The following is a 27,377-nucleotide window of genomic DNA, read 5'->3' on the forward strand; positions in this document are numbered from 1 at the left end:
TTTATGCAGAAGAAAGGTCAATCTTTAAATTTCTTTTCTACCATATCCAGGATCTGCTTTTCCTTCCTGTGACTGCCCCACTTACAGCTCTCTTAGAAAAGCAAATGAAACCCTAGGGAGCTGAGGGATATAAAAGCGATGATGAGCATAAATGTCTTCTCTCACTAAGAATCTGTGGTTCTCACAAACAATTCATAGTCAGCCCAGGAGAGGGCATTATCAGTGTTTGCCCATCCATGAGCTCCTGCCAACTCTCTCTTCTTATGATTAGAGTCCTTTGGGACTCTAGTCTCCTAGGTTAGACACATTTAAAGCATTGTCCCATGAGTACTTTTTACACCACACTGATGCTAGTCCTTGGTTCCTTAGAGAGCCTATCAACAAATCACAGCGTATGGTAACACTCATATATATACTTACCAAAAGAAATGTGCAGATTGTTCTTATTTTGTTAAGTTCGAGAACCAATTTCTCTGCCTTCTCATGGTTACTACAATATTCATCATATATACGAAACTTGTCTTTCTGTGAATTTGAATAAGGATAAGTTAGAGAGAGTCATGGCAGTAGTTACTTGGAAAGATTAACCTGTATGATGTTTGTGAACATACTTTATGTGTCCAAAGTGTTTACAATATTTTGGGAGCTCTATTCTATGTATGTATTTTCTCTGATTCAAGAATAATAATCTAGGGAAAAAGGTCATATTAACTAGAGTCCAATATGATGTATGCAATACTAAGTAAATGAGCCAAATGGTAGCAAATTACAGAGAGGAGAGTGCTTAGCTTTCCTGAGAGGGTTCAGATACAGCTTTAAGAAAAAAAAAAAAGTAGTATCTGAGCAAGTTTCAGAGAGATGAATCCATCATTCCCAGGCAGGGTGAGGGAAGAAAGCATTTTAGGAACAGGGAAAAACATGTGCCTGATCATGCAAGAATAGAGAGACCTAGTACCCTGCAGTTCACATGCACCAATCTGGACAGCAGAGTTTAGGAGGGACACGAACAAATGAGAATAGTCAGCAACAAGTGACTAAGATAATGATGGACTTTGAAGACTCTAATATGAGACTCTCTGTGAAAAAGTATGAGAGGTAATTTCAAGTAGAATGATTTGTTAGTATAATAAAGTAAGGAAATGGTAGCTACTTTCAGACAGCTGTCATACTGTAATAGGACTTACAACAGCGTGTAGCTCCAAAACAAAATCCAAGACCACTGGGTGGAAATTGCAAGGGCAATCCACAATGGGCAGTGGTAGGCAGATTCAGGATTAACATAAAGGTCTTCTAGTGTTTATAGTTCTCACTAAAAGTGATCAAGTCGGAACAAAATAAATAACCTTCGTATTTGCTACAGAAGGGGTACTTTCAAAAAGGGAGTAATTTCACCATCATGGCCTCTGAGCATCCTTCCGTCATTAGATTTTCTCTCAGTGGCTTGGATTAGTATCTACCAAAGCAGCTCCAATACCAGGAAGACACAGAAAATGTATTGATCAAATATTAGAACCGAAGTACCCTCTTGAATTTCTATGACATACATTTGGAAAGCAACAATGCATACTATTTTATATAGCCAGCAAAAAATAGATTGAGTCTGTCTTTTTTCCACTGTATATTTTTTCCTGTTCTGTGGAAGATGAATTGACCATAGAGCTAAGGGTCCATATCTGGGCTCTCTACTCTGATCCAATGGTCTATGTGTCTTTTTTTTTTTTTTAATTTTTCAATTTATTTATTTTCAGAAAAACAGTATTCATTATTTTTTCACCACACCCAGTGCTCCATGCCACCCATGCCCTCTATAATACCCACCACCTGGTACCCCCAACCTCCCACTGCCCCCCCACCCCCCCCGCCACTTCTGTTTTTTTATGCCAGTACCATACTGTCTTGGTGATCATGACTTTGTAGTAAAGCTTGAAATCAGGTAACGTGATGCCCCCAGTTTCTGTATTTTCATTGTTAGTGTGTATAAGAAAGCCACTGATTTCTGTACATTGACTTTGTATCCTGCCACGTTACGGAATTGCTGTATGAGTTCTAGTAGTTTGGGGGTGGAGTCTTTTGGGTTTTCCATATAAAGAATCATGTCATCTGCGAAGAGAGAGAGTTTGACTTCTTCACTGCCTATTTAGATACCTTTTATTTCTCCTTGTTGTCTGATTTGCTGTTGCTAGGACTTCTAATACTATGTTGAACAAGAGTGGTGTGAGGGTGGGCATCCTTGTCGTGTTCCTGATCTCAATGGGAAGGCTGCAAGCGTTTTCCCATTGAGGATGATATTTGCTGTGGGTCTTCATAGATAGATTTGATGAAGTTCAGGAATGTTCCCTCTATCCCTATACTTCGAAGTGTTTTAATCAGGAACAGATGCTAGATTTTTGTCCAATGCTTTTTCTACATCAATTGAAAGGACCACGTGGTTCTTCTCTCTTCTCTTATTGATTTGTTCTATCACATTGATTGATTTGCGAATGTTGAACCATCCTTGTAACCCAGGGATGAATCCCACCTGGTCATTTAATGTGCTATTCGATCCTGTTTGCTAGGATCTTTTTGAAAATCTTAGCATCCATATTCATCAGTGATATTGGTCTAAAATTAAATACAGTGGAAAAAAGACAGTCTCTTCAATAAATGGTGCTGGGAAAACTGGACAGCTATATGCAGAAGAACGAAACTCGACCATTCTCTTACACTGTACATGATGATAAACTCAAAATGGATAAAAGATCTCAATGTGAGACAGGAATCCATCAGAATCGTAGAGGAGAACACCGGCAGTAACCTGTTCGATATCAGCCACAGCAACTTCTTTCAAGATATGTCTCCAAATGCAAAGGAAACAAAAGCGAAGATGAACTTTTGGGACTTCATCAAAATCAAAGGCTTCTGCACAGCAAAGGAAACAGTCAAAAAAACAAAGAGGCAACCCACGGAATGGGAGAAGATATTTGCAAATGACAGTACAGACAAAAGGTTGATATCCAGGATCTATAAAGAACTCCTGAAACTCAACACACACAAAACAGACAATCATATCAAAAAAATGGGCAGAAGATATGAACAGACACTTCTCCAATCAAGACATACAAATGGCTATCAGACACATGAAAAAATGTTCATCATCACTAGCCATCATGGAGATTCATATTAAAACCACATTGAGATACCACCTTACACCAGTTAGAATGGCCAAAAGTAGAAAGACAGGAAGCAACATGTGTTGGAGAGGATGTGGAGAAAGGGGAACCCTCTGACACTGTTGGTGGGAATGCAAGTTGGTGCAGTCACTTTGGAGAACAGTGTGGAGATTCCTCAAGAAATTATAAATAGAGCTTCCCTATGACCCTGCCATTGCATTATTGGGTATTACCCCCAAAAGATACAGATGTAGTGAAAAGAAGGGCCATCTGTACCCCAGTGTTTAGAGCAGCAATGGCCACGGTCGCCAAACTGTGGAAAGAACCAAGATGCCCTTCAATGGACGAATGGATAAGAAAGATGTCCATATACACTATGGAGTATTATGCCTCCGTCAGAAAGGAGGAATTCCCAACTTTTGTGGCAAGATGGACAGGACTGGAAGAGATGATGCTGAGTGAAATAAGTCAAGCAGAGAAAGTCAATTATCATATGGTTTCACTTATTTGTGGAGCATAACAAATAGCATGGAGGACAAGGGGAGATGGAGAGGAGAAGGGAGTTGAGGGAAATTTGAAGGGGAGGTGAACCATGAGAGACTATGGACTCTGAAAAACAATCTGAGGGTTTTGAAGGGGTGGGGGGTGGGAGGTCGGGGGATCCAGGTGGTGGGTGTTGGAGAGGGCACGGGTTGCATGGAGCACTGGGTATGCTGCAAAAATAATGAATACTGTTACGCTGAAAATATAAAAAGTATTAAAAAAATCATTGATAACTTGATAAAGTAAAAAAAAAAAAATATATATATATATATATATATATATATATATATATATATATATATATTGAGTTACTTATTTCAAGAGATGGTATGACCCAGAATGAAATATGCTTCAGAAATCGTTTAGCTAAATTCACGGATGACAGATTCATAGTGTGTTACTGAGGAAATGGATGTCAGAGTGCAAGATTCCCATGTGAGGCCCTGGACTAAGGCAGCAAATGCTGATCTGGCAGAAGATGGGAATTCCTTCATGAAGAGGAAAAATCTGGATTAAGTGGACACAAACATGCATGGTTTCTAGTCATACCCAAGGAAAGTACGGCTTGATCTTCCTATGCCAAGGAGCCTCTCTCCATTTAATATTAATTACCTTTATGAAATATTTCCTGATTATAAAAAGGACATATGCAGCTCTGCCCACTACATACAGAATTACAGCCTTAGAGACTACATACCATTACCTTTCTAAAGGCTAAATAGAAATAAAAATAAACAAACATTGACTTCTGTGACAAAATACTCTTATGCATTTTAAAATAAAACATCAATTATATAGCACTTTGGTATAGAAAGGAATTCAGGTAGGTGTTCGGAAAATTAGCGTCTGTGGAATGCTATAAATAGCAGCACTATTTTTCTTTTTTTTTTTTTGCTATGAATGCCCTTCAGTTCTAAAAATAATTTTCATTTTATAGGTGACTTCTTATTTTATAAATCAATTGCACAAATAATTTCAACTATCCTGTCCAAAGAGACAGAAATGATTACATGAGCGTGATGTGTAATTTGAAACAACTGAGGACTGACTGGTTATACTTCTCCACCACTCAGTATGACCTTCTGAGAAACTACCCTTGAGAAACACCAAGACTCTGGTGTCTGTGTACCTAGAGTGACACCCCTTGTTCACCCGCAGGCTTGTCACCAGCCGATTAACAAGGAAACATTCTGACTCACAAAAGGCTCATCACGCCATTATAAGAGTAAGGATTTTCTGCCTCAAAAGGGAAATGCTCTGTCTTTGGGAGAAACATAAAAATCCATTCATTATGAACAGCCTGAATATTCATTAGGACTCAAAGCTACAGAGGATGCAAAGAACTAACTTGCTGGGAAAAAGAAAAGGCTGTTTGTTCTTCACTGAATAAAATGGATGATGTGAGGCCCTCATCCCCTTTCTGGCTCTCAGTGGAAGATTTCATTGGCCTTAAAAGACCCCAAACTTTCCGTGTCACATTTTACTTCTACACTGAGTTCTCACATGCTACTGTGCCAAAAGCTAAACCTTAAAATCTGGGGGGTGGGGTGGGGCAGAGCTTCCAAAATAAACAGAAATTGATCTTACAAAGTGAAGAAAGCAGGTTCCCACTTCTTGTTGAGCGTTAGGTTCTGGATGCAGGCATTCTTCCACGACTTTTGAAAATTCCCTATGTACAGCAAGGATATCTTCAATGTTTGAGAACAGCATCTACAAATAAATATAAGTGCAATAATGATGCAGGTAAAAAAAAAAAAAGTCCATGAGAGGATGTATTCTCTTTCCAAGCTGAAAATTTCAGGGCATGCTTATCCTTTCCACCCCCACCCAGAGAGCAGAGGACCAATTTTGTATGGACATCCTTTCTACTCCTACACAGCTCTGGGAACCAGGAACCCATTCCTGGCTCTCAGGAAAAGCCCGAGTGACTAAATCCAAGCATGACAGTCCCAAACCCATTAGTGAGAATGGGCAGCAGGTAACATAGTGCAGGCAGATTTGCTGGTAGGCTTTTCAGAGCAAAGGCTTCTTTGGTTCTGGAACGGCATCCTGGAATGGACAGCTTCCCCTCTGGGAAGGTGCTGTGTCTGGAAGTGATAGCTTGGACAGCTACAACGTCATTTTGCAGGGATGAGAGGAGCCATTCCTGGGGCAAAGTGGATAACCTGAATGGCAAAGTGAAGAGCTAGACAGAACCTGGCAATCTTATCGACCTCCCTGAGTCACAGGTCCTGAACCTTCTCTTTCTGTCTGGAGTCCCCAATTGAGAGCTGAAGTGTCTCCAAGTCATTTGAATAATAAGTGTCTTTTGCTTGAGACCTAAAGCACACAAACTAAAATGCTCCCATGGTAAGAGAATTTGAAAGTTCATTTTTAATTTATGAAAAAATAGTCAGAAGAGCCTATAAAAATCCTTGGGAATTTTTTATTTTTTGTAAAATAAAACAGCAAATCAGCACCAAAAAATAAACATCAGTAATAATTTAGGCAGCTTAAATGAATAGTAATGTAGTGCAATTAATTTTCATTTACCTCCTCCCCCCTTTACAAAACCCTTCATCATTTTCCTTTCCTGCAGCCTAAAAGGAAGGGCTTATACATGTGTTTCTGAGTTGAAGACATTATGCAGACATTATCCGCACCACGGAACCACTCAAATCATTTACCCTTGCCTTCCTAAGCCACATCTGGCAATTCTTCCACTTAGGGGCTCTATTCCCCCCTGCTCACAGACACTGAGGTTCTTGGTCAGAAAGTTGGAGTCTTTTCAAACTGTCCTAAGGCCTTGGCAGAAAGCAGTTGTTCCTGGTGTCTTTCTCACCATCCTTATCAGTCTCTGTTTCTTTTCCCAAACCCTCTTTCCCTTTATCTCAGGGTGTTGCCCACACAAGTAACTGGTGCAGAACTTATAGTGGAACTGAGGAGAAGCTGAAAAGCCTAGAGTAACATCCCACAGAAGAAATTTTAACTAAAAGGGAATGTGTACTTGGGTTAAGGGCTGACTATGCCTCCTCACCTTTACTGTTTCTTTTTGTTACATTTTTTATCAATTTTTGATGCTGCACACTGGTTCATTCTTGTAAGAATGCCTGCATGATGAACAAACAAATAAAAAAAGATTTTGTGAAGGCAACATTAGGTTAGTAAAATAACAGGGTATTGATTAGAACTGAAATTTTTGTAGGAAGCCAGAGTTTAAAAAACCCAATAACTACTGAGAATAATAGTTTTTTGTTGTGTAAAAAGTGAAAACCCTGCCACTCAGGCGCCCGAGAATAATAGTTTGTTCAAAAGTGAAACCCTGGTTCCCTGGTTTTTCCCTGGGAATTATATCCTTCAGAATTTGGGGGCAAGCCCAAAAGTGACCATGTATATACATGAACTAAATTTATCCATCACGATCTCATTGTTCTGTGGTAAACAGGAGTCAAATGTTTCCTAAACTTCTAAGTCTTGTGAAGCACAAAACACCAAGATCTAATGAAAAATGGGATTTCTGATTTTTAAAAAAGGGGAGGGGTCAGAAATTCCAAGATGATCCTTTGGAACTAAGATAGACTGAGAAAGACTGAAGGAAGAAGTAGGGAGTCAAAGATAGAAAGAGAATGAAAGAGAAAGAGAGAAAGAAAGTGACTCTTCAAGAAGGAATGAAACAATTTCCCTTCCCTTCCTAACTACCCCCTGCCAAGTTTTAGAAAGCCAGATTTTGCATTTCTGGGATCAGGTCAGGGCTCTCCAAAGCCCTATGGTAGGCAGAAAAGTTCCTTAGTATTTCAAAGATCTGGACTCTCCTTAATAAGTCATTAATTGAACTTGGACCCATGACCAAGTAAGCTATTATTTTTGCAAACGAAGAAAAGAGTAGAAAGAGCTTTTTATATTGGGCCTTAAAAGAGAAAGTTCGGAAGCAAAAGGAGAAGTGACTTTCCATGCAGTCACTTGTGTCCTCAAGACATTGCTCATTAGCCACCTAGTAACCAGGTGAAATCATTGTTTCCCTGTCTGTCTTAAGAACTTCAAGTACTACCAGCCAAGTTGGGGTATGAGTACATAGCCCATCAATCCCCAGGGCACACAGACTCTCCAAGGAACCTCTGGATACTATATCAAACAAATGAAGATTAAAGTAAGAATCCCATTTTTGACATGCTATATTTACAAAGACTTAAGAGATTAAGAAAGCCCAGTATTGCTCATAATGTTCCAAATCACTCTCAAGCACACTGGAGTAAGAATATGAAATGGCACAGGGGCGCCTCAGTGGCTCAGTTGGTTAAGCATCCAACTCTTGATTTCAGCTCAGGTCCTGATCTCTGAGTTGTGAGACAGAGCCACACATCAGGCTCTGGGCTGAGTGTGAAGCCTACTTAAGATTCTCTTTCTCCCTCTGTCTCCGCCCCTCCCCCTTCCCTCTCTAAAAAAAGGGGGGGGGGTATATAAAATGGCACAACATATCTGGGAATAACTTGACCATATATCTCAAAATTTTAAATGGGCATACCCTTTAACCCAGAAATTCTTACCTCCATGAATTTATCTCAAGAAAACTTTTCAGATAAGATGAAATATTAATTACAAAAAGTGAAAACATTGGAAACAACATAAATGCCCATTCAAAAGGGAATCATTTATATAATGGTACATGCAAATTACAAAATACTATGCAGAACTATAATCATAAGTGGAATGTGACAAAAATTTCATAGAAATATGTGTAAATAGATGTCTATAAAATATTGTTTCATGAACAAATTTATCAAACAGCTTTCTTGATAGGTACACACTTATATGTACACACAAATACATATTACACACACAAGCATATAGGCATAAATATACTTGTGTAATGGCAGTGTGCATTCATACTAAGAAAAAATATGTAGCAAATATCAAAATGCAACAGTGGTTAAAGTGACCTTTGTATACCTCCTTATGCACAGAATATTTGGCTGTGAGCATACTGTAACATTAGTAAAAAGAAAAGCAAAACTATTAAAAAATGAGCCATAGGACCTCATTCCTAGCATTAGCTTCAAACTCATCTCTATTCCTGATTCAATTAGTTCATGTTTCAGTCTATAATTACGAAGCCACATCAATACTAACAGCCTCAACAGAATGAAATAATTCGGCTGAATTAAATAAACTTAATAAGAAAGTAATAATAAACTTAATAAGAAAGTAATGTCTTGTCCTTGTTTTTTTAATTGGAAACTTGTGATATGATTTTTGAACTATTATCTAGAGTTAAGTAAAATTACTCATGAAAAGAGATTTCAAATTTCTGACTTTGCCCATTTTAATCACTATCAGTCTCATTTTTAATTTTAGATTTGGTTTTGTACACTCATATCAGAAGGCTCCATCAGTTCTTTCCACTTAGTCTTAAAATAACATGGTGGTGTAGTCGCCTAGTTTACATTTCGTGTTGACCACACAGTAAACAGGTAACCTCTCATGCAAGCAAAACCGAAAGTTCACCTCTACATTTATAAACCTTTTCTTAGGAGCTAAACTCAATCACATTCTGAAGCCCATGAATTAAAGTAAGGAGACAGTACGAATGGATCAAAATATGAGTTAGAAAGGCACATACAAACTAAGAAAGAAAACTGTATCTTCACCTGACTTTTTATCTTCTTAGCCTCTGTGACAACATGGAACTTTTTGTTTAACTGTATATGAAAGAAAACCTGGAAATTGTTAACATTTCTGATGAGGCATTTATCTTTCTAAGAGCTTCATTTTATACACATCGTTCAGTCAGATTTCAGATAGTTTGCCTAGAGCACAAAATCACTAAAACTGACATTCTTAACAAAACATGTAAGTCTTCTTTCCCTAAGATAAAGAAAAATAACATGTTTTCAGAATCCTCTTGTAAAAACCAGCATCTACAAAGTCCTTTCAGTCTTTGTAATTGGAGCATTTTTCTCCAATTAGTCATTAATACCTAAATACAAAAATACATGAGAGATTTCATACACTGTTTTATCTCTGCATTCATTAATTCTTATTGGTCCAGAGTTTCATCAGAATTAGGTCATCTTCACTTTGATATGAATACATTGAAAGTAAGTACTGGAAAAAGCTTGTAATGCCAGTGGTTCTCAAGCTTTTTATTGTGCATGAAATTTGGAGAGTTTCTTCTAATTGCAGATTGCCCTATCCCCAGAAGGTCTGACTCAGCAGACTAGTTGAGGACCCAGAAATCTGCACGTTGGTAAGTTCCCCAGATGATTCTGATGCAATTGGTATAGAGACCACATCTGATGAACACTCCTGTGAGTTTATTCTTCCAAAGACTAAAGAAACAGACCGCGAAGAAATAAGTGAGTCTCAATAGCAAAAATGGGTTCAGTTATTTCTTCTTTATTTTCAAACCCTATGTCAGCTCCCTCTATTCACAATAACCTCTGGATCTGCCACTTGGTGTTCCTGATCATCATACCAGAGGATACCGTTTGGACCATGAACCTCAAATATGGGCTGCATAAACGGGGCATAATATGTCTGAAGGCTAGGGAGATGCAGAGACCAGAGACCAGTGACCTAAGACAGACTACATTGCATTTGGAAGAGGTGAGGCTCACAGTTACCACTTTCTTGTGCCTTCCAGCTTGCAGGTGTGTCAGCATGAACTCAGTTTGCCAGCATTCAGCTAACAATGATTACACAACACATTCCTAGATTCACTGCAGTCAGGGGCTTCTCTTTCCCTACACCAAGAACAGAATTCTTCATCTCCTCTTCAGTTTCTTCCATTTTGTTTTTTTCCTACCATGTATTTGGTAAAACGGGGTAAATGCCATATATTAATTAAAGCTTAAGAAAGCTAAAAATGTCACAAATGTGCTACCAAGAGAGTAAAAAAAGGAAGAAAACTCATGAGGATAAAAGAGAGAGAAAACAGCAATTCCCTTCCTCCATGTCTGCCCATCTGGGCCACTGCTTGTTGAAAGGGTAAGACAAACTCCACGATGAATTTCATTCTCAGAATGTACCAGTTTACTTTATAATTCTGATGTACTAATTTATCTCCTTCAACTCATTTTTGTCCTCCCCACTCTTCCTGTCAGGCACGCACAGTAGATCACTCTTAAAAGTCACACAGACATGTTCATTGCTATAACATTTTCAGATAGTTGTGGATATTCTTCTTTAATACAACACCAAACTTCATTAAGTGGTCATTTCTTAAAGGGTAGTCATGATTTTTAATCTGAAACCAACGATATCAGTGAACTCTCCACACTCTGTTGCATTAAAACCAACTAATCTATCTGCAGTTTGAAGGGATCGATTACATATGCTTGATGCTGTACTTTTTTTTTTTTAGCAATGATTCACTGGGAGTTAAATATATCTTCAAGATATTAACACATTTTGTTATTTTATATCAAAGAAAACCCACCATCACAATAGTTAATATCAGTATCCAACTCAATAGAAAAATCTGTAGGTATTAGGAAAGTATCCAGCTCATAGATATAAATTTTCCAAAACTCGAAGTTTACTTGCAAACTTGAATTTATCATCATCAACAAGTACTATTAGTTGTTTTCCTTGAGGTGAAAAGCTTACTTCATTCTTTTTTTGTAAAAAAGTATCTGCCAAATGCCTGAGTGCCCTGAAACTGAAACATAGTTTATCTCACAGTTGTTATTTCAAGTAAATATAATGTTCCATAGCAACTCAATCACAAATTCTAGTCCCTGGAGACAACCATATTTTTGAGTATGCAGCAGAAGTACTAGGTATACTTCCCATTTCATCACACAGAATATTAAAAAGGCACATGCTCAAGAGTCAGGACTTAATAAAACTCATATTTTTTACAGCTTTAAGTGAAATTGGCATCCCCTTGTCACTCCCTCATGAGGGAGGACCAGGAAGTATGTAGTAGCTCCTAGTAGAATTTGGTGCCACTGCTCCATTCACACTAAAACATCAGCAGTTTTACACATGACTGATTTTCCCTGACCAGTGTGAGCAACAGCACAGTGGGGCAGAAAAAAGCAAATTAATTCTTAGTCTTAGTATTACCACAAGAATAGCTTTGACCTTCTATATTCTCCAAAAGGATTTTGCAAAACCCCAAGAAACTGCAAAGCACACACTGAGAACCACTGTTTTAGGCATATAAAACATATCAAATAAACAAAATAGTCAAGAATTTCTGCTCTTATTCTAGTGGGAGGAGGCAGACAATACGCAATAAACATATATTCAGCATACGAGAAGCTAGGTGCTAAAACTGAGCAATGATCTTACTGTAATAATAAAAACATATCTACACACATTTGAAAAAAATAATAATTATTAAATGTTACCAAACATTTAAATTACACCAAGTCTCTGCAATCTCTTTCAGAAGACATGAGTAGAAGAAATATTTCCTCACTTTTTTTATGAGGCCAGCATCACACTAATACCAAAACCAAAGACTTCACAAGAAAATAACAGACCAATATCTCTTATAAGTATAAAAGTTCTAAGCAATATATTAACAAATAAAAGCCACAAATGTCTAAAAACAATTGTACTCCTCAACCAAGGGGAATTTACCATAGGTATGCAAAGCTGGTTCAACATTCTAAAATCAGTTAATGAAATCCATCACATTACCAGTCTAAAAAGAAAAATCATATGATCTCATCAAAAGATGAAGTAAAAAGCATTTGACAATTCCAACACCCACTCATTACAAATACTCAGTAAACTAAGAATACAAGGGAATGTCCTCAACATTATTTAAAAAAATCTTTAAAAAAAAAAACCCTACAGCTAACATCATATATAAAGTGAGAAACTAGAAAATTTCCCATTACAATCAGGACCAAGGCAAGAATGTCTCCTGTCACCACTCCTTTTCAGCATTGTCCTCTATTTCCTAGCTAATATAATAAGACAAAAAGGGAAGTAAAAGGCATATAGGTTGGAAAGGAAAAACAAAACTGTCTTTATTCACAAATGATATGATTATCTATGTGGGAAATGCAAAAGAATCAACAAAAAAACCTCCTGGAACTTAGAAGCAATTATAGCAAAGTTGCAGGATACATGGTTAATATAAAAAATTCACTCACTTTCCTCTGTGCCAGCAATGAACAAATGGAACTGAAATTAAAAACACAATACCATTTATATTAGCACCTCCAAAAATGAAATACTTAGGTATAAATCTAACAAAATATGTACAACAGGAGGAAAGCCACAAAACTCTGATAAAAATATACCAAAAAAGACTAAATAAGTGGAGAGAGGTAGTCCACATTAATGGATAGGAAGACTTGGTAAGGTCAAGATGCTAGTTCTTCCCAACCTGGTTTAACACAACTTTAATCAAAATTCTAGCACGTTCTTTTGTGGGTATCAACAAAATGATAAGTTTATATGGAGAATGAAAAGACTCAGAATTGCCAAAACAGTACTAAAAAATAAGAAAAAAGTCAGAAGACTGACACTACTTGATTTCAAGGCTTATTATAAAGCCATAATCAAAACAATATGGATTTGGTTAAAGAACAAATAGATAAATGAAATACAACAGAGAGCCCAGAAACAGACTCACACAAATATAGTTCAATAAGCTTTGACAAAGGAGCAAAGGCTATGCTATACATTGGAGAAAGGACAGTCTTTCTAACAGTGCTGGGAACAACTGGACATCCACATGTAAAAAGACAATAATAATAATAATAATAATCATCATCTAGACACAGACTTTACATCCTTCAGAAGAATTAGCTCAAAATGGATCAGACCCAAATATAAAATACAAAACCATAAAGTGCCTAGAATTAACATAGAGGAAAATTTCTAGGTGACACCACCGATGGTGATGACTTTTTAAGATGTAACACCAAAGGTATGATTCATGAAAAAAATAATTGACAATCCAGACATCATTAAAATTAAAAACTTTTCCTCTGTGAATGACAAGAGAAGAAGATAAGCCACAAACCAGGAAGTATTTCCCTAAGAATTATATGACACATGTGATAAAAAAAAAAAAAAACCATTGTCCAAAAGGTACAAAGTAAAACTCAACAATACGAAAGTCAACAATGAAATTAAAAAATGGGCAGAACTGAACAGACCCCTCACCAAAGAAGATATACTCATGGCAGATAAGCATATGAAAAGGTGTTCAAATCTAGTGTCATTAGGCAGCTGCAAATTAAAACAATGAAATACTACACACCTATCAGAAAGGACAAAATCCAAAATACTCAGAGTGCCAAAAGCTGGCAGGATGGCGAATAATCAGAAACTCTCACTGATTGCTGGTGGGAATGCAAACTGATACAGCCACTTTTGGAAACAGTTTGGCATATTCTTCCCATAAATGTTCTTACCATGCGAATTCAAGGATCGTGTTCCTTAGAACTTACCTAAATGAGCTGAAAAATTTATCCATAACAAAACCTGCACCTAGAAGTTCATAGCAGCTGTATTCATAAATGACAAAAGTTGGAAGCAATCAAGATGTCCTTCAGTAAGTAAATGGATAAATGCGTCCAGACAATGGAATATTCTCAACCTAAAAAAGAAATGAGCATGATCTGGCCCCTCCCTCCTCTTGTATTCTGTCTCATCCCAGCTTCCCGATTCTGGACCACTGCCCAACCACAGCCACCTCTCTGCGCCTTCCCAGCAAGCCACACCTACTTTCCACCTTGACACCTTTTCACAACTTTCTTCCTCTGCCTAAAACCCACTTCATCAGGCTGCCTCCTGCTGTCACTCACTCCTAAGCTTCAGGTCTCTCATGGCCATCCAGTCTAAGTGTTCCCTTTCCCACCCTCTATCATTACCTACCTACCCCATTACTCCACTTTATCTACCCTATGGCACTACCTGCTCCTCCATGTCCCATTTTATGTATTAGTTTACTAGTCTCCCACATTCATACCAGAGCTTTGTGAAGGCAGTCTATCTGTTTTGTTCACTTGGGTTTCCCCAGTGTCTCCCAACAATGCCTAGCACTTGGTAAGCACTCAATAAGTTTAGTGGTATAAGTAAAAAATATTTTCTTTACTAGATCTTCGTTTCTAAAGACTACCAGACTATGTAGTATTAATTCCCCTATTGTATTATCTTCCCAGATATTAGAATATATCTAATCATCAGCAACTTAGAGTATAAAAATATCATACAATTGCTTTTCTTTTTCATCATCATATACCAGGGTATCTCAATATTAACACTCTGGACACTTGCGCCAGAAAAATATTGGTTGTGGGGTTTGTCCTTACATGTAGGATATTTAAGAGTTTCATGGCCTGCACTGACTAGATGCTAACAGCAACTACCATCCCAGTTGCAACAACCAAAAATGTCTCTCCACATTGCCATGACTCAGCACCACCACAGTGGTGCAGTTGAGCATCCCTGGTATATACAATCCTAAAATACCTATAGCACTGTTAAGGAGATTCACAAATTTGAGACTAAAAGCATCTGCATTATCAACATCTCTGGGCTACATTATAAAAATAAGTAATTTTTTCTGGCTTCCTGGGCTTTAGCAATGTCCCACAATGATTTCGTTAGATTATAAGTAAAAAGTCCACCACATTTTTATAAAATTATTAGGCAGAGTTTAAAGTTCCTTTCAAACAAAGCGGAATTTTTAAAGCTCCCTTTGCTGTGTAGTTTCAACTCAGACACAATGAACAACAATTATAAAATACTTTGAGTTTGCATGTCTGTTCTCCATCAGACTATATGATGCTACAGAAAATGTATGGGCAGCATGTTTTCATCTTTTGGAACAGATATTAGTTTGACCCTAGATTGCCATGACAACATTCCATCCGTATAAAACTCCAAAAACTGAGAGAATAATAAATCACTTGTCACTTGTTCAGTAGCACTGAAGACTGACCCTCTTGGGCATCTATCTCTCTACAAACCATTAAAAGAAAATATATGCCACCCTGGGTTACTCAGATAGATGCCTAAAAACATCACAGTGATACCAAACACTATGTCAATATCCAGACCAAAAAAATCTTGGAATGTTGGTGTTTTTCATGATTCAGAATCAAAAGGATTTATAATGTCATATTTGTTGAGAGCCTATTAATATATACTTAATTTCCCACAAAAGATGTTTTATTCTTTCTCAAAACAACTATTATTCCAAAATTAACATCACCAACATCTAGGCGAAGATAATTTTTCACCATACAACCATACTTTTTAAACTTCCTGGGATTTGAGGATAATTAAAACATTATTTAGTGTTTTCTGTTTGACCTCAATGTGTTAAAAGGCAGCATGACAGAACTGTGCTCTTCAGGACTTCTCAGGGGAAAGAATTCATGAAGGATCAGCATGTCATCGGTACTCTAACTACATACAAGGCACAAGATTTTAAGGGTGGTTAAGAGGTGGCTAGAAAGCCACTAGTGAAAATGGACAGAAGATGAAGGAAAAACCACAACCATGATCAATGGAATCTCGGAGATGCATAAAATTGAACGAAGAGTAAAAATCAGAATTTTATTAAGTGATTTCAATAACGTACCAAAATAAAAGCAAACTTTTCTGAATTGTGTTTTTTGTCAACTTTTGTTACTTTGTTAAGTTTTTGTTTTTCTCTTGTGTTTCTGTGATTTCAGTTCCTGCCGTCTCATCCTCACCACTCAACCCATAAAAGTAGATTAATAATAGCCATCTTTTTTGGATATTTAACTTCCATTGACTTAAGGCAATGAGTTAAGTCTAAAGCGGAGATTGAAAGAAGTGGAGGTATTTTTGAACATAACACAACTGGTTAAGATATTGTTTTAACGGCTTCCATTTAATAAGAACATTTACATAAAAATCAATCATTACAGTCCCTCTTCAAACACTAGAAAAAAAAAAAAAAAAAATCAACCCAGGTTCCAGATTCCTGAATGGCAGCAATAGCCTGGAGCAAAAGCAACCACAAGTTCCCTTCCCTCCCTGCAGTCATCACTATTCCCTGTTACCCCCAGACCAAAACTAAATGGCAATTGTTTTTTATTCTCGACACTAATATTAGTATCTAATTTACATAAAATTCATTTTACTGATTTTTGTGACTTAGAAATCTCTGTGGCCCTTTAAATTTTCAGCACATAATCTTGAGGTTTTGCCAAGGCCCTGTGGGCTTTTATAAAGCTTTCTTTAATAGTAATCAGTCTGCTGGGGTCCGTGATCAAAGGAATGAAACCAACGCAAAGTGAAAGTCAAGCAAAGCTTTACTTCGCACCAAGCATCGAAAATCAAACCAAACCAGTTGGGGCCCTCTCTTACAAAGAGGCGACGAGGACCAGGACACGGACCCTGGCGGTTCCCCTCACCCCGGGAGGCAGTTCCCCTCACCCCGGGAGGCGGTTCCCCTCACCGGGCGAGGCGAGAGGAGGCCAGGCTGCCACCCCCTACCCATTGAGGTGAGGCCAGGCCAGGCCGCTCCCCTGACCAGGCGAGGCGAGTCCAGGCCAGGCCAGGCCAGGCTGCTCCCCTTACCCGCCGAGGGAAGGCCGGGCCAGACCACTCCCCTTACCTGGTGAAGCCAGGCCGCGAGGCGAGGCCGCTCCCTGTTGAGGCCCATGACGCTCCCAATGACCCTGACAATCCCGACAACCCCAACGACCCCAACGCTACCACTACTACCCAGACGACTATCACTACTTGCCTGCCTTGCAGACTAATCTTTATGGAGGCGGTTGAGCCCCGCCCACACACGTGGCCAATGAGACTGCAACAAACAGGGAAAACTGCAGTCACCCTCCCTCAGCAATACCGGTGGCCAATTAAATTCCAACTTACCACGGCAAATATATGCGTGCCCCACTGATTGGATGTCTCCAACCGACCTGGCCCGCCCCCAGATCTGGGGCCTGCAAGCAAGTTACTCCAGGAGGGTCAGGGTCAACCCAAGCCCACAAGGAAATGGCTCCCTCTGGCGGGAGGGGCCCTTATAATTCCATACTTCTAACCTCTATTTGATTTTATTTTCGAAGTTTTGCTTATTTTTAGTAATCTCTACACCCAAGGTGGGGCTTGAAGTCAGCACCCTGAGATCAAGTCGCATGGTCCCCTGACTGAGCCCGAGAGAGTTTAAAATGGCACATGGTCTTAAAGTATTAGAGTGAAAAAGTCCCCAGATGAGAAGAGAAAAAGCTTAAAGAAATAGCACGAAGAAAATTGGAGCCTATTTACTTAACATCTGTTTTTCCAAGGCATTAACAATTACATTAGATGTTAATTCTAACATAAAGTTTACATTTTTTTTTTTCGGATGGGTCTGTCATTTTACTTAATCAACCTGTGTGAGTTCTGTCCATACCAAGATCATTTAGCAGATCACTGAAATCAAAGCCATAGTGTGGCCTTACTCCACATACATTGTTCAACTTATATTAGTACTTTGTGCTCTAAGTCCTCTCAAGGATTATAGATGGGCTGCAGTCTCTATAAACACCTTACAGTTTGATCTTGAATTAAGTTTTTCTACCTTCTTTGCATTTGTTAGTTTTTAAATTTCTGAAATGTTTAGAAAATAGGACTGAAGAGATTGATTGACATGAACCACATTTGAGGGCAAACCTGGAATTCTGAGCAGAAAAGATCCAATACTATATGACAATATGGAATATACATATATTTTAGCAAACAATAGCACCCCCTCCAAACAAATACCTTGACTTATTTGTTTTGAAACCAAGGAATTGTCTTGAAGTTAGCATTAGTTGGCTTGATTTACTGTTAAGAGAGGAGCAAAAACGGGAGGTGGGGGTTTACCCTTTAGTTATTTTTTCTCTAGTGTTAGGAATAAATAAAACCACAGTAGATGTAATAGATCTACCACAGTAGATGCTGTGGTTGCAGCAGTAGTGGCAGAAATACCAGTCAGCATTTATTTGGCTCTGATTATGCACTGACACTGTGCAAAGTGCCGACAAAATTACCTCTGTGAATTCTTTTCACCTCTCTGTGAGGTAAGTACTATTATTCTTTGGAAAGATTTATTTATTTATTTAAGAGAGAACAAGAATGAGACAGAGAGACAGAGAGAAAGCCAAAGAGCATGCACCCATAAGCAGCGGTAGGGGCGGGGCGGGGGGCAGAGAATATCAAGCAGATTCCTTGCTGAGTGCAGACCTGGATGTGGGGCTTACCCCAGGACCCTGAGATAGTGACCTGAGTCAAAAGCAAAAAGCCAGAGACTCAGCCAACGAAGCCACCCAAACATCCCAAAGTACTAATATTTCTAACCTAATTTAATGTGTGAGGAAACCAAGGCTCAGAGCTTTGGCTGCATTCCCTGCCTGAGACATCCTGTATCTGCGTAGGTGTTTATAGGTGTGTTGAGGAGGATTAGCTCTGAGGGGTTTCAAAACAGCAAACAATAGGGGCGCCTGGGTGGCTCAGTGGTTTGGGCCTCTGCCTTCGGCTCAGGTCGTGGTCTCAGGGTCCTGGGATCGAGCCCCACATCGGGCTCACTGCTCGGCGGGGAGCCTGCTACCCCCTCTCTCTCTGCCTGCCTCTCTGCCTACTTGTGATCTCTATCAAATAAATAAATAAAAATCTAAAAAAAAAAAAAAAAAAAAAAAAACAGCAAACAATAAACATTGGGCACTTCTTAATCTTATTTATTTAGTTGGTTTTTTCCTGAAGTTTGGTGTTTCACTGACCATTCTGGAAAAAGACCTCAATCATTCAAAACAATACAAGGAATACAAGATCATCATGAATCAAATGATACTTTGAATATATAAGCCAAAAGAAATTTATTGCCAAAAAATCACTTTATCAAAAAATATTAATAGTTTAAAATAAAATAAAATGACAGGCCAATCTGAAAAAAAGTTCTACAGAAAAATCAGGTACAGAAAGTAGACTAATACTCTTGGAGTTGCCTTAGCTCTTCTGAATACTATTAATTCTTTATAGCACCAAGAGAACCATTAAACAAATATGGTGCATTAGGCGAGATTATAAAACAAAAATTAAAATCTATTCCTTTAAGTATTACAAGTCATAATATTTGTAAAAGATCTCAAAGTCACATGAAAATAATGAACCTTTCATTACATTCTGAATTAATAACAAAAAAGGGTATTTCAAATATCTCAGAATTTTGGGTGGCATTTAATAAGATAAAAGTATGTTTCCGGTGTTGGTGATCGATATGGGATAAAATGAATTTCCAAGGGCCTTTCATAAGCTTATAGGAACACATTTGTGAAATTTTTATCTCAATAAAATGCCAGCTCAATTAACTTATTTTTAATATTGCACAAATATTTATTCAGAGATGCCAGGAGACTACTGTGGCTCTAATATAATACTTCATATTGTGCTGCTCAGGAATTCACAGTGATATCAGATAACTTAAAAAATACAGCACAGTGAAAGAAAAGGCTAAGCAGGAAGTACAAAGCACATTATATAGATAATATTTTCAAGCACAAATTTTTCTCTGGTACAGGAAACTGGTCATTTCCCCAATTTAAAGTGCAGAACACTATTCCTGTTTAAGTTGTTATTTGAGAATTCAGTTCCCATGAAAAGGAAATGTAACAGCGAGGGAAGGAAAAGTATTTAATGCTGGAAAACAACCCAGAGAAATGACTGAGGATCCCAACACGAGGATTCGTCTCTGCCTGGCATCCAGACCTCTTTTTTTTTTTTTTTTTTCCACACTCTGTTCAAGCTCACTATATAATCCCACAAGGTCGAGAAGAAAGGTTTTTTTTTTTTTAATTTGCTTCATGATACATGTATGCTTGAACTAATTTAAAGAACTTTTTTTATTTAGAAATTTCTGTATCTATTTTAATTTTTCTTCAGAACTCCTAAAATTGTCCATTCCTATCCTTAAGATACATATGACTTTTCTACCAACATTCTTTTGCCCTTCTGACTTACCATACCCCCTTCTCTCCTTTCTTCATGTCTAGATATTCACGATACCATCCACTTTTCAGTCTATAGTTCTGTTTCCTTTCCATTTTCATTCTATCTGAACTCTATTTCTAAAAGGAACTAATGTATAGTAATGTTAACAGTTAGTTTGGGGCTAGTACAGATCAGTGGAACAGAAGAGAGTCCAGAAAACACTCTGAGTAGAAGGGAATTCTGTATTTGAAACCAGTGGCACTTTATTTTTTTAATTAATTTATTTATTATAGAGAAAGAGAGCACTTGCAAGCATGCATAGGGGAGAGGAGAGAGGGGCAGAGGGAGGAGGAGAGAGAGAATCCTCAAGTTGACTCCATGCTGGCCCACAGCCCCACGTGGAGCCCAATCTTACAACCTTGAGATCATGACCTGAGCCAAAATCAAGAGTCTGAGGCTTAACCAACTGACCCACCCAGATGCCCCATGAAGCACGTAGTACTTTAAATCAGTGGGGAAGGAATGCACAGGTGTTGAGACAACAGTCAGTTCAGTTTGCAGACTTTGTCAACAGAAAAAAAAAAAAAAAAAAAAAGAACATGAAGTGGTTTTAAAGTTTGAATTCTAGAGCCAGTCTGCCTGGATTCAAACCCCAGGTCTACCAAATGCTAGATAGAAGACATCTCACCAGTAAATTTACTTCCCTGATGCTGTCCCAACATCTGTAAAATGAGAATTAATATGGTATTTCTTCTTATAGCCTTCAGGCAAAGGTTAAATAAATTAATATTTGTGAAGCAACTATTACATCAGAAACCAATATATCATTGTTAGCTATAACTACTATTTTTTTCCTATTTTATTTTATATCACCAAATATACTTGCCAGATGTTATTCTCATTAAATGACAGTACATTTAATCTCTGAAAGACCTTCAAGAAGAATCAGTCTTTTATACAACATGTGATAATCAATGCATTAACAAAAGGATTAGTATCATATATGTATAAATATGTAAAATATCTTGGTCTTTAATCCATTTATAATTTTTATTCATAATTTGCTTTATAAGTACACATTAACAATCTTTAAAAAGGCAAATATCTGAAATATTTTGCTTATGCACTCAAGAAATATGAGAAAAAAATAACTGAAAATCTGGGATAACAATTATTATCAATAATCTCATTATATTTCAAGAGCCAACAGGAAAATGAAATAGGAAATATCATAAATGGTCTGTATACTTCATGAACCAAGTAGGAGCGAGGAAAATACTATTAATGTGTTCATTTCCATGGATATTAGCTTGCAGCTCCATCAACAGCTGAATATTCATGAAGCAAGTTGGATGCAGGTAAATGAGAAAACTGCCCTTACAGGAAAATTATAACAACAATTATAACAACAACAAAAATTTATGCATTTTTTCTGGCCTGGGTTATGTAAAATAACAAAGAAAAAGCTAATGTTCATTCAAAACTTTATGAATTTTGTTATATATCCACAAAGATGCAATAGATTTGCTTACTGCTCCAAAACAGCAAATACCCTCTAATACCAGTACTTTCATTGTTTCAGAACACTTAAATCATCCTAGATCCTCAAGAAGCAGCCTTAATGGGATATAAATGAAATTGTCCCTAGGCTGAGTGCACATTACTAACATGGGTTAGGGCAATTATTTGCAGAGCTTAGAGCTTGAAAATGCAAACAATATAAAGAACAAACTAAACAGTAAACTAAAATCTAATCAGAACTACACCCAATATTTGGGGGTTTGTTTGGAAGTCCTAAGTGCCCCCAGCAAGAAGACTTCAGGCAGCAATGATAATATTCAGGGAGATGGGAGCATGTGTCCCGCTGTCATTGGTCTGAAAGTTATACGAATATACAGATGCTCCTTGACGTGGAGTGGGGAGAAGAGGAGGTGGGAGGAAGGGAAAATGGCACTTACCGGGGAATAATTTTTATTGTCATGGCCTCTTCCAAATGCAATAGGATTTAGATTTGGACCCTAAAGCTGATAAAGAACTGGAATAAAATTCAGAAATGAAGTAGCATGTGACTTTATAGTGCCGAGTCACACTGCAGAAGTGCGTTATCAGCTTGAAACTGAGGAATTAGGTCCAGTTCCCTGGACCTGAGACAGTAAAACTAATTCCAGATCCTGCTTCCCAGGGTGGAAGAGGCGATGCAGTCTGTTTATCGCTTGTTGCTTTGTGTTAAGTTTATGGCCCTGAAACACCCGCCATCTCCCAGTGTCCATTTATCACCTTGTTTCGTACTCTGTGCCTGTGTCCTCACCATGCCCTCTCCCTGGAATGCCCTCCTCCACTCCAAATTTAGTCAGCTTCTACTCCTCCCTAACAGTGGTTCAGGGTCCTCTTCTGTAGGTAGCCTTGCGTTAATTCTCTAGGTTGGAGTTGGTTCTGCTCTTCTGGCTTCGAGAATGCCCTGTGCACTTTCTCATGATTGTACCTTGTGCACTATTTGATTGCATTAAATTTATGTACCCCTCTCCCCCTCTAGCTTGAAGCTTATGGGGATAAACACAATATTTTAACCGCCTTTATACCCAAAATAGCAGGCCATTGTTTTGCACATAGTAGAAATTCAATGTTTCAGAAATGAACAATGGACTGAATGCAAGCTAGATTAAGAAATCTCTGGGTCTCCGTTTCTTCACGTGTAAGCAGGGGCCAAAAATAGTATCACCTTATAGAGAAAGAAAAGAGGTAGAGCATGAGAGCAGAGAGGTAAGGAGAGGGGAGAGTATAGGACCTTGTTGACCATTATGAGAACTTCGACTTTTACTCAAAGTGCAATGGGGAAGGTTTCAAACTGAGTAGTGACAGGACTTGGCCTATGTTTTAGATGGAGTCTGGTAGCTTTCTGATAATAAAAAATGAGATGCAAGCTCAGAAGCAGGAAGATGAGTGATGAAGCTATTGCATCTCTCATTCACTAAAATGAATTTTGTTCGTACCTCCATAATTACAAATGTTTTTCACACACATGCACACGTGCACACACACACATACACAATTTCCATTAATAAACACTGAGCCAAGTAATCCCATTTTTTATTTCTCAAAATCATTTAAAATGCCAGTTAAGGAATAGATGTATGACTATTTCTTCTGTTCTCTGTTTCTCTTTTTCATTTAAATATTCCCTTCTGTTCTGTAGACTGAAATAAGGAAGCCATCAAAAAATATTACTTATAGTGTCAACAATTGCTTTCTTATGTATCACTTCATTAAGTTAAGAATAAATGGGATGTGGCCATACTGGGTTCTTTTCTCATTCCAAAGTGATAAAAATGAATGATGAACTCCCCGGGTCAAAAGTCCACACTTGCTGAAATATTTGTTCAGAAATGAGAAATGTTATATACATTTTCATATATGGATTGTGACTGTTTAAGAAAAATATTAAACATTATTTTAATCAACAAGTAAATTGCCTAAATACTAAACTAAAAAATCTAAAATAAGAGTATTTCATATAAATTGACATGGCCCTTTTCTCAGTGGCAAGAAATATAAACAACTCTGAATTCTCAGTTGGCTAAGTAAAGACAGACATAACTGCTTTGATGCCTATTCACTAAAGAATTAATTAATAAAAACACACATGAATAAAGGGACATAAAATAATTAACCATGGCCGCATGAACAGAAAAAGAAAGGCAGGTACAGAATAATTAAGGTTACTGGTCAAACTTACTATTTCTATCACATATAGAGCAATAATATTTAATTTATTAATGATTTAATAAATAAAGTGTCCATTTTTTTTCACCAGTTATATAAATTAACTCAACTAATGTTTCCATAATCCTGTAAATTTGGATATAATCTTAGCTGAATTTTAACAATGGAGAAACTGAGTCCCAAAGAAGTGAAGTAACTTCTCCAAGGTCAAGCAGTCAGGATATGAGGGAGCCTGGATTATATTCATGCTTGACTCAGCACCAACTCTCCCATAGCTCACTGGATTATGAGACCCACACTCCCCCACAGGGAAATTAAAATAGTTAAGTCAGGAGACCTCATGCAGAGGCTGAGACAGAAACCAAATTGTGTTCAGTTTCTAAATTTGATTTCCAAAATTCCTAGCCCTGCTTTGGAAAAGGATGGCACTCCCTCATATCTTTGAGCACAGAAAGCTTCTGTTTAAGGCTACTTGATCTGATTGTAGGGACGTTTTCCTGAAATGAATAAAAAGCACAGAATTTGAGTAAGCTCTTATATCTGTAACAGAATATTGCTTACAGAAGAAAATTCTCTGAAAATCCTGTCCTCTTAACCTAATTATAGCATGTAAGTTAAGACCACATTAAAGAGCACAATACAATTGAGTACCTATTTTCAGCTAATGAATTCCAGCAATTACCAGGGGCAGACCAAAGTCTGCCTGGTTAGCATACTACCCACTAGTTTCACCTACAAATGGAAATGGCCTTTCACCATTTGAGGAATTTAGATACTTAGACTTATTGTTTTCATCCAAAATTATTGTATTACTACTACACAGAGAAATACAGGAGCTTATAAGGGTTTAGGACATAGGATACATCCCAAACCCTGAAACCCTGAATCAGTCTTCAGACATCCAAAACAATGTACTAATGAATTCAAAACAGCATAAAATCTCCTTTGAAGATGACCAATGGAGTTAATAATGATGATAATTATCCTAAGCACTCATTCTCCAGAAAGCTAACTGTTCCTTTTATGATGTTAAATCAAAGTTTTGCCCCTATTGAAACACCATTAATTAGGGAAATTAATAGGCAAACCACAGACTGGGGGAAAATATCTGTAATATGTATGCCTGACAAAGGCTCCTTATGTAGAATATACAAAAACTTAAAATCAATAATAAAAAAAGAAATACTTTACAATCTTTTAACAGGTAAACATTTGAACAGAAAGAAGATACAAAAATGCTGATAAACACTTAAAAGAGCAGCTTGGATCATCCAATCCAATATCAGGAACAATCAAGTTAAAATGAAAATAAGATACACTAATACCAGGAACTAAAATTATAAAGACTAACAATACCAAGTGTTGGGGAGAATGTGGTTTTATCTAGGACTACAAATGACACTCTAAAAATAAGTTCAAGTGCCAATTCTCAATCATCTTCAGGAGAGCAATTTATATCATAGCCTGTCTGTAATATATAAGCAGTGAAAATAAAAAAATTAAAAACCATAATAAAAGGCTAAATAAGAAAATGTTATGCATTATACTAATTATAAGGAATCTAAGCATGAGAATGGTATTCTATTTGGTAGATTTACAATAACTCTAAAACTTATACTTCCACTATCTGTAAAGCTTTATTATATATCATTATGTATGGAGGGCAATCAACATAAAGAGTGTACTAAGTAAACTGTCTAAAAGAAGGGAGAAAACTATGGAACAGGAAGAAGGAAAGAAAAGAGAAAAGATGAAATAATTCTTCCCCTCAAAATGTTTAAAAATTTAGTTTTAGGATAGAATTATACACCTATCGAATTATATTCAAATTGTATAGATCTCCTTTGCATAAACTGTCTTCTAAGGTCTAAGCCCTGTGTCCTCTCCAGGCATAGCTCTTACTTTTAATGTGTCCTGGATTTTATACTGACTGACACGTAGCACAAGCTCCATACACATGTGTTAACACATTATCTGGACTTCATGGTGAAGCAGCTCCTGAATACTGAGTCAGCAATGGTAGTAACTGATAAAATTCTTAAAGACAGGATTAAATCTGTTTCCCTGATTCTCTCGCAGAATCTAGCCCAGAATCTCACTCATAACAGATGAGTAACGAAAACATGTTAAATTCATCGGGTATAGCGATTTCATTTCTCTAGTGTTCTTCTTTGAATTCCAATTTTCCAACAGCTGCTTAATATATGATTATATGTAAATAACTCATAATTATCTGTATTATCTTCTTCAAGCACAGGAAGATATTTCATTCAAGATTTAAGAGAAACAATTAGCATCAAAGGGCTGTAAACAGTGAAAGAATCTGCTCTCTTCTCTACCAGAAAACTTAGAATAATGCATTCAGTGACAATATTAAGGCAACTCCAACTGAATTTTTGTTCTGGTATCTATGCCATGTCAAATAATTGTCAAAGGCAAAAGAGAAGATTCCTGGGCTGGCTAATGCAGGTTTTTTTTTCCTGTTGCCTGTCAATAGCCACCTTCTTAAAGACCCAAGCTGCAGGTTTCTGAGATAATAAGTGTAGTCTATAGCCTTGGAACAGAAGCAAGCACGAGGGGCACTTGGGTGGCTCAGTGGGTTAAAGCATCTCCCTTCAGTTCAGGTCTTGATCCCAGGGTGCTGGGATGGAGCCCCACGTTGGGCTCTCTGCTCAGCGGGGAGCCTGCCCCCCCATCCCCCCTCTGCCTGCCTCTCTGCCTCCTTCTGATCTCTGTCTGTCAAATAACTGAAGTCTTTAAAAAAAAAAAAGAAGAAGAAGAAGAAGAAGAAAAAGCTGCAAGCATGATCTGGCTTGCACTAGATATATGCTTTTACCAGTGGAATCACCCAGGACCAGATGATAGTAGATGAGCAATAATCAGTTTAAAAGTATATAAATCGTTCGTACAGAACTTCATTTAGCTTTTTAAATATTATTGCTCAGCCTTTCCTCGTCTCAAAGTCATACTCTAATTCCAATCATTTCCCTTCAATCACCAGTGTCATTGATAGGAACTGCAGCCACTATTGCAGTGGTGAAAGAAGGTTTCAATCCATCCTCCAGGGCCTAGATCAAAGCC

At 37.6% G+C, this 27,377-nt stretch overlaps 1 protein-coding gene across 1 annotated transcript in view; it reads right to left on the reverse strand.

Annotated features, from left to right (window-relative positions):
• Nucleotides 1-249: 249 nt before the first annotated feature.
• Nucleotides 250-27,377, reverse strand: part of LOC123390933 (phosphatidylinositol 3,4,5-trisphosphate-dependent Rac exchanger 2 protein-like) — a 79,496-nt gene continuing 52,368 nt past the window's right edge. The window contains exons 2-3 of the mRNA XM_045075833.1: nt 5,280-5,402; nt 250-525 (exon numbers count right to left, since the gene is read on the reverse strand). Coding sequence (XP_044931768.1) covers nt 286-525; nt 5,280-5,402 — 363 coding nt within the window. The 3' untranslated portion in view covers nt 250-285. The remainder of the gene's footprint in view (nt 526-5,279; nt 5,403-27,377) is intronic.

Source organism: Mustela putorius, unplaced genomic scaffold (assembly GCF_011764305.1).
Source record: "Mustela putorius furo isolate JIRA1106 unplaced genomic scaffold, ASM1176430v1.1 tig00000165_pilon_pilon_pilon, whole genome shotgun sequence".
Classification (NCBI taxonomy): domain Eukaryota; kingdom Metazoa; phylum Chordata; class Mammalia; order Carnivora; family Mustelidae; genus Mustela; species Mustela putorius.